Here is an 8,533-nt window from a genome sequence, read left to right on the forward strand (position 1 = left end):
AGGCAGTTTTGGAAGTGAGGTCTGAGCACGGCACAGAGAGGACATCCCTGGAGCTGCTCTTTCAGAACAAGATGGAACCAAGAGTGCAAACTGTGGACATAACAGCCAGCAGGATGCCAGGTCCTCCAGTGACAGGCTCTGCAGAGGGTGTTTTGCAGAGTCTCCACCTCCTCCAAGACACGTTTTTCCAGAGGAAGGAGAGGTGGGGCTGTGCCCAGCCCTGCACTGGTCATCCTGGGAGGTTCCCAGCCTGTGCACCTGGGGATGCTGAGCATTGCTCCCCATAGGCTGTGGGAAGTCGAATAAGGTATCAAGAAAAGTCCTTTTATTTTTTTGCTGTCTCCCTCTCTTAATTCTTCACCCACCCTGCCCTGGATGTATCTGAAAGCCATGGGTGCTCCCAGCCTGCCTGCTGCAGTGGCAGGGGAAGGCAGGGGAAGGGCAGCCGTGGACACATCAAGGGGACAGTGGTGCTCCCTGTGTCCCCATGCCATGCGGGACCACCCACCCGGCCTGCACATCAATCAGCCCTGCTGAATCTCACCACTGGCCACCTCGCTGACCCCACTATCTCCCTCCTGCTCCCTGGGGATTCAAGTGCAAATGCCCTGGGTCTGGGCTGTCCAGGCACTCAGCCCTCGATGTCTGCCCGGGCTGAAGCGGGATCTCCCTCCAGCTGTGAGACCACCGTGTCCTGCCTGATTTACAGCAGGAAACATCGACCTGCAGGCTAACCAATGGCTGGGTTTTTCTTTTTATTTAAATTTTTTTTCCTTTCTTCTCTCCTGATCAGCTGTTGAAATAAAATGACTTTCATTTTTTTCCCCCTCCTTTCTCCCCAGTCTATGCCCAAACCGCAATATCGGTTAAAAATATCATCTGTGAGAGGAAAAGGCAAATAAATGAGTGCATCAAAGCCAGCAGCCTGGGGCCGTTGGGTTGGGAGAAGAAATAGGGCTAGGCCTTGGGCCCATTATCTTGCTGATATCTAATGCCACCACTTCAGAGTGTGAGAATGGAGCCTTTTTTTTTCCTCAGCTGAGCGTGCTGGCCCTGCTGGTGTTTGGGAGCACAAAGGCCGCCATCCACCCCAGCTCTCAAGACAGACCGTTGACATGTTGCTCTCAGATTTCATTCCTGAAAATCTGGAACTGTATGCTGAACAAATAACATGATCTTTTTCCTTCATCTGGAAAGGATAAAAACAATTGCTGGCATTCTGAGCCGATCACTCTTTCTTTTCCTCTCTCCTCCCTCCCACTTTCCTTGCAAGCCCCGACTCACTACCCGCAAGTCACAACTTGAATATTTTCATTTGAAAACTTTAAACCATGGGGGGTGAGGGGCAAGAATGGATGAGAATGAAAAAAGAAGACTAAAAAAAAAAAAAGGATTTCAAGCAGCAATGATATAACCGTGAATGTCTGTCAGCCAGTGTGCTGCCCCAGCCCTGCTGGACAAGGAGGATGGAGCCGAAGGCAAGGGATGTACATCCCTGCTGTGGTATAGATGGTGCTTAATCCATTTAGGGGCTGGGATGGTGAGGAGGGTTGCACCCTCTGGGACCCACATTATGCCCTCTGATGGGCATTGAATCTGGGAGGGGGACAGGAGCTGTGGTCACTTTGGTCCAAGGCAAAGTCTGGTGAGTCCTGTCAAGCAGCAGGACTTAAGCCAACACTCATCCTGCATCCCATTCTGCCAGCATGCTCCTTCATGGGTTTTGCTTCCAGCAGTGCCCTGTTGGGAAGAGGAGCCACACCAGCCTGTCCAGCCAGGTGATCCCAAGGGTGAGCAGTGTGGGCTGCCAGGACCTTCTGCCTGCAGCAGTGGGTCTTTTAAGCAGGTTCTGTTTACTTCCACCTGTGTAGCACACACATTTTCCACTCTGTGTTTACAAATTCTTTTGAAATAGCCTATAAACAGAACTAAAAGAGTGCCTGAGGATATAAAAAAAAAAGAAAAAAAGTTTAATCATTATTTTTTGTATGTATCATTATTTTATTGATACTGAAGCCTGGCACAGAACAGGACTGGGTCATGTCCTGCTCAAGCTGGTGCTCCCTCTGCTCTCCTTTGACCTGTTTTGCCTTCTGCATCTCAGGTGATATTAAAGGAGTTGGCCACTTCTGCTCCCCTGTGCTAACAAAAACCTCAAAGGCAGTGACGTGCATCCCTGCTGGAACGAGGCAGATGTGTACAAACCAAACGCTTGCTGGACTGGTGCCCAGGTGGAAGTGCTTTAGGGGAATGAAAGGCCCCAAATGAAGTGCTGGTTGCAGTAATTAAGACCTCTGGAGCTCCCCCTGGTAAGCTCACACTGATCTGCCCAAGTTGTTAAAAACCAGCTCTGGCCTCTCTGCTGGCCATCACAGTGCAGCTCCATCCTGGAGAAGCACAGCACGGCCTGAGATGGAAACCAGCGCTGCTGTGGGAACCAGCTGCCTGCCCACAGGCAGCACCTGCCGTGAGAGGTGATGCCCAGCATCAGAGGGGACTGGGATGGCCTTGCTGACACCTCTGGGGCAACAGGCTCCCTCTTCTCCTGGCTCTGCTCCACAGTGTTTTAGCTGGCACCAGGGGGTTCAGGTGATCTGTAGCTATAACTCGTTTTTAAGTAGTGCCAGCTGTCTGGGTTATCTGCTGCTCTGAACATGCCTCTCTCTCCTTTCCATGTTGAAGAGTATTTCCTGCTGCTCTGAACAGTGCTTGGGGTTGTTCCCTCTGCCCCAGGTCTGCAGGGGCCAAGTCCCAGAGCTGGTGGGACCACCAACAGCAACAGGGGCCATCTCCAGCCCTGCTGTGCTGTGCCAGCCACATGTGCCAAGAGCTTTGCGCTCTGCTGATAGCAGGGTATGTTTTCTTCATGTACAGGAGATAGGAAAAAGATAACCAGCTTGAATAGTGGCCAGGGAGGTTTAGGTTAGCCATTAAGAAATGCTTTTGTGCAATGAAAATACCGAGTCAGTAGCTGGGACAGACTGAGGAGGGATTTTGAGAACAGACAGGGAGAGGAGAGCTTGAGGTTGGTTTTTCTGGGCCAGGGAGGAAGGCATCAGGTGTCTGATGCTTTTTCCAGTCCTAATCTCTGCAGCTCCAGAGTTTTGTGACCCCTCCAGATGGGTGATGAGCTTATCTGTGGACCAGGAGGCTGTACACTCTGGAGTGTCTAGGCTGGCTGTGCCAATGCTCACAGCACCCACAAACCTCACTCTGCCCCTACCCTGCCAGTGCCTGTCCCAGGCTGGCACCAGCATTGAACCAACTCTTAGGAGTGTAATAAAAGCAAAATAAATCAGCCCAGGCAGCAATATCTGCTGTAAATATAGCTCAGAATGTCCAAGGGAGGGCTGAGCAGGGGGTTGCTGCTGGGAAGGGATGAAAATGCAAGAATGAGTTGGGGGCTTGTTTCCTCTGTCATCCTTGAATTGTGCTGCCCATCTTCTTTTCTGCCCTGCAACCACTGGTCCCTCTCAATCCCCCTGCCTCAAGCTGTCCCCATTCCAGCCCCACTTCATGGCCACAGGGAGATTATGTGAGTGTGGATGGAGAATTAAACATCATGGCTGTCATCACACTGAGCGGGGCCGGCGTGAGGCAGACACAGGCTCCCATCTCGCCTCTCACCCCTCCTCAGTGGCAGCCAGATGTAAGGGGCAGGGAGGATGGGGACATGTCCCCAGGAATGCTGTGCAGGTGAGTCAGCATGGACCTGGGATGTCAGCACTGATCTGTGTGATACCACTGAGGACCCTCTCTGCACCCCCAGATGGGGGACTGAGGAGGAGAGGAAGCCATGGCCAGCAATGGAGCAATGGTGACTGACATTCACTTGCCAGGAATCTGTTGGGGAATATTTTTATCCTCTGGGTGTGAGTGTGCTACACGTCAGAGCCATCTGCCACACAGTCACTTTTGGGAGAGCTAGGGAGTGCAGGCATGAAAATCTGTGAAAGTGAGTGCATTCCCGTGCCCTTCAAAGCCGTGTGTCCCCAGGTCTCCTCCCTGTGGTGCCTGGGGACAGAGCTGGGATGACTTCTTGTCCATCTGGGGAAAGAGACAAACTCTTGCATTCCCTAAAATGGAGATGGTCTTGAGCTCTGCAGAGGAAGCCCAGAGCACTGCAAGCTGTTTCAGACATGGGAAGCTGAGTGACACTAACAGCAGCCTCACTGCACAGCCAGCCTGATCCCCCCGTCCTTTCAGCATCTTTCCATCTTTCTTCGGTGTGCACAGCCCCTCTCACCCAGCTGGCATCAGCCCATCTGCAGAAGGCAACAAGGAGCTAACCCACCAACCCACCCCTTGCCCCAGAGTGGAGCAGTTACTGCAGAAGGTTTCTGTTCTGCTCTATAGGGTGAAGTAGCCCTTGGATAAAAATAAGTGATACAAATAAATAGAGACATCAGCCCATGACAAACCACTAGATCTGCTTGCCCTAAAATATCAGGCTGTTGACATCCAGAAACCAGATTCAGACGATCATTTTATAACTAGCAGGATCCCCCATCCTCATGACAGATGCCCTGGATTAAACACCCCTAAATTTGTGGTATCTGGGGTTTTATCAAAGGAGACTGTTTCCACTTGAGCATCCCTCATCGCAGCCCGGCTGCTCTGCCGCAGGAACTCGCCTGGTTCGGGTTTACAGTGAGCCATCTCCTGCTGATGAGCTGGAGCTGGGAGGACATGTTTGTCCAGTTCCCTTTCAGCACTTTCTGACCTCCTTGCGGCCCAGACTTTCCTACCAGAGTGTAGGATTTAATCATCCTTAATGATAGCCAGGCCAACAATAGCATTCAGCCAGGTTTTCCTAGACAGCTACATCTGAAATCGCTATCCGAGTACAACCCCCAGTAAATTCCCTGACAAATGACTGGAAACACTGCAGGGTTGTGGCAGACCTATGGCCAGGACCAGAATTAAATCAGACCAAAAGCTTAAGCCCTCATATAACTCCAGAGGGATTTTTGAATATACTTGGTGCTGCAGCTGGGCTTGGTGTTCCTCTCTGCTGCCAAGATTTGCCAGTGCTAGAGAACTGCTCCACTCCTGCCATCCTGAAGTTACAATTGATCCTGGGAATCCTGTGCAGTTGGAAATTATTTGTACCAATTTTTAGTGTAAGCCAGTGGACTCAGTTGATACCACTAAGATTTATCGTGATTTAACCACAGCCCCATAGAGGGTTTGTGCTGATTTCTTTAGAGTGGATTCAAAGTGGTTTTAATTAAACCAACATAACTTTGCTGTGTGGATGAAGGCTTGGGCAGGAGCAGTGTGCCTGGAGGTCTGAGCTGTGCAGGAGAGGCAGCACATGGGAGGAAACTGAAAAGAAGCTGTGGAGAAACATATCTTCTCTGGCTTTCTTCCCTGCCCTTCCTTCTCTCTGAAAAGCTGGCAGGGCTGCAACTTTTTGACTGAATGAGATGACGGAAATTCGAAGTGCCAGGTCGTTCAAGGCCTGTGGCATACGCTGGAGGAGGCTCTGTGCAGACACAGGGGGTGATGTCACCTTGTCACTGTCTCCTGTGCCAGGGCCAGCCATGGCTGTGCCAGCAGGTCCTGGCTGCAGCTGGCTCTGCCCAGCCCGGGCTGCCCACACTGCTGAGAGGGACACGCTGGCATCCCCCCAAGTAAGAGAGGAGACTCACAGCTGAGTGTGAGCAGGTAGAGACCAAGCAGCTTGGAAAGTTTAGCAGGCAGCACTGTCTGCCAGGTAGGGGAGATGGGGACATGAACCCGGGATGGAGGAGCATCCTGTGCCACCACAGCAGCCCTTGAGATAGGGCTGGAAGAGTCTGGGGACAGGAATACTAACAGAGAGAAAAGAGTTTTGGGGGACATGAAAAGTCAGGAGTTTTCAGTCTTTTTAAAACTAAACCATGAGTTTTTTCCTCTGCTTTTCTCCATCTTTTTCTCCTGGGAAAGGGAAATTGCTCGAGCAGTTTGGGGTGAGGGGGCTGGGGAGGGTCTGCCAGATGTGCAAAAATGCTGGAGAAAGCAAAAAACTCAGAGAAAAAAATTCTCTTTTGAGAGAGGCTACTTTTCCCTTCCTTAAAAAAGAAAAAAAAAAAAAAAAGAAAAAGAGTTTTTCATGAAAATTTTCAGGCAGTTCCATTGTTTTGCTTCAGCCTTTGATTTAACTACTTGAGCAAGTATTTGACAAAACCCTCCGTGTTTTTCAGGAGGTTTCTTAAATCCCACCGAGGTATGGGATTATGAGAAACAACAAATGGCAAGCTGTCTCTAACCCCACAGACTTTCTCACTCTCGTTTTCTCTCTCACTTTGGAATAAAAAATGCAGTGCTCCCTGCTGAGTTCTCTTTAAAATTCACATTGTCTCTTCAAATAAAGGCTGGGAGGGTGAGGTAGTGCTTTGAAAACCAGAACTCAGTCATACATTGCAGGGCCAGATCCTAGAGGATTATTCTCTCTCAGGACACTTTATAACTTCATGAGAACTTCTGGCCTGGCTTGTCTCACCAGCTTAGCGTGAGTGGCCCCAGCGGATGGCAGGCTGACTGAGATCCCTACACCCCTTTCCATCAGGATGGCTGGTGGAGACTTTTTAAACCATGATAAAGCAAATTCCTTTTTTTTTTTTTTTTTTTTTTTTTTTTCCCTGGGGATGGTGGGGCCCATTTTCTGTGCAGCCAGGGGATGCTCCCTGCACCGAGGCAGAGGGAAGCCCTGCTGCAGCACGAGCCTCTCCACTGCGGCTGGCGCAGGCTGGGCTGTGGTAATGTGGTTTTCCCCTGCTTTTGGTGTGATTTGTGACTGCCGCAGCCTGTGCTGCCCCAGGGCTGTGGTGAGCTGCCAGCAGCATCACCGCTGGAAAGCTCAGAGCTGGATGAGCATCTTGTTCCTAGGAGAAGTGCTGGCTGGACAGCATGGCCATGCTTTGGTCACACAGGGGAAATAAATAGAGGAACTTTTCCTCCTGATCCACCCGGACTTTTGGTAGCAAAAGCTTGGGAGCAAGCAGGTGAAGCTGGCAACTTCCTTTGCTGTTGCTTCACCTTTCCTTCCCCACTGTGGCAATGAGAGAAATGAAGCTCATAGAGGAGCACTGTATTGTAAACTGCTGCACATTTATTTTTCTTAAATGGTGTTATCACCAGGCCATTACATGTCCTGGGAAAATGGATCTGTGCTGAGACACAGCACTGAACATAGACACATGGACACTGCAGCAGGACAGAGCTCCCACACCCAGGGGACAAGGACAAGGAGAGCTCACCATGACAGGGAGCAAGGGTTGAGCAGACCCTTTAAGTAAGTGGCATGGCAATCTCAGGAAATTATCATGGTTCCTGTCATTCTTGCAATACTGTGTGATTTTTCAGTAAACAGAAGAAAGGAGCAACTGTTGGACTCTGGTCCAAGGGTTCAGCAGGGCTTCTTTACATCTGTGCCTGTGTCTGTGTGCTGGGCTGGGGTAGGATGGAGAGTGACTGGAGCACCTTGATGTCAGTGTTTCTGAGGCCTTTGCCCTGCTAAACTCTTGGAAACAGAAGATTGGTGGAAAAATGTCGGTTTTGACAAGTCTTTCATGCACATAGTTCAGACTTGTCACAGCGATGTCAAAATTCATCAGCCTAGTGAACCCATTAAACCTGGGGCAGAGCTGAACCATCCACAGCTCCAGTTCAGGAGGCACGGCAAAGCCAAGCCGCTCCAGCCCTTCCGGGCAATCTCTCTTTCCCTCGCGGGGCACTTCGGAGCTGGCCTGGGTGGGAGCGTGGGTGCCAGGTGGGAACTCCTCGGGCGAGCGCTGCCAGCCCGGCTCCGGGCAGGGGTGCCGGGGGTGCCGGTGCCGGGGGTGCCGGTGCCGGGGGTGCCCGTGCCGGGGCAGAGCCGGGGCAGAGTCGGGGCTCTCCGCGGGAGGGAGCGCCCGCGCGGGGCCGGCCGGCCGGGCAGCCCCGGGCTCCGCTCCGCCTCGCTGGGCGGGCGGATCCCAGCTCCTGATTTTCCCGGGGGCTGCAGAGGCTTGTCCCGGCCCTGCGCGATCCTGCTTGGCTGCCGCCCTCCCCGCCTCCCTCCACCTCCTCCTCCTCCTCCACCACCACCCCATGTGCTTCCTGCCGGGCCAAGTTCGCTGAGCGCCGCCGCACGCCGGGCCAGCGGAGCGGAGCCGCAGCGGAGCGGGGCGCAGGGCAGCGGGCGCGGCTGCTGCGGGGCGCGGCTCGCCCGGCCCCGGCGGCCCCTGCCCGCCCGCACCATGCCGCGGCGGCGCGGCTGCCTGCCGCCCCTCCTGTGCGCGCTGGCCGCCCTCAGCCTGCCGCTGCTGCTGGCCGCCGAGCCCCGCGCCAAAAGTTGCTCCGAAGTGCGGAGGCTCTACGCCGCCAAGGGCTTCAGCCAGAGCGAGGCGCCCAGCCACGAGATCAGCGGTGAGTCGCGATCGTCGCTGCCGCCTTTGTGCGCGCTCGGCCCGGCCCCGCGGAGCGCGGGGTGCGCGCCCGGCTGCCCCCGGCGCGGGGCCCGCAGCTCGGCTCGGGGCGCGCTGCCCGGCTCGGCGCGGTTCGGCTC

General features: G+C 53.3%; 1 protein-coding gene across 1 annotated transcript in view; it reads left to right on the forward strand.

Annotated features, from left to right (window-relative positions):
- The first annotated feature begins 8,189 nt into the window (after nucleotides 1-8,189).
- GPC4 (glypican 4) overlaps nucleotides 8,190-8,533 on the forward strand; it is a 67,455-nt gene continuing 67,111 nt past the window's right edge. Inside the window, exon 1 of the mRNA XM_041485234.1 lies at nucleotides 8,190-8,394. Within this exon, the coding sequence (XP_041341168.1) occupies nucleotides 8,226-8,394 (169 nt within the window). The 5' untranslated portion in view covers nucleotides 8,190-8,225. The remainder of the gene's footprint in view (nucleotides 8,395-8,533) is intronic.

The sequence above is a fragment of the Pyrgilauda ruficollis genome, unplaced genomic scaffold, assembly GCF_017590135.1.
Source record: "Pyrgilauda ruficollis isolate IOZ18807 unplaced genomic scaffold, ASM1759013v1 scaffold7, whole genome shotgun sequence".
Lineage (NCBI taxonomy): Eukaryota > Metazoa > Chordata > Aves > Passeriformes > Passeridae > Pyrgilauda > Pyrgilauda ruficollis.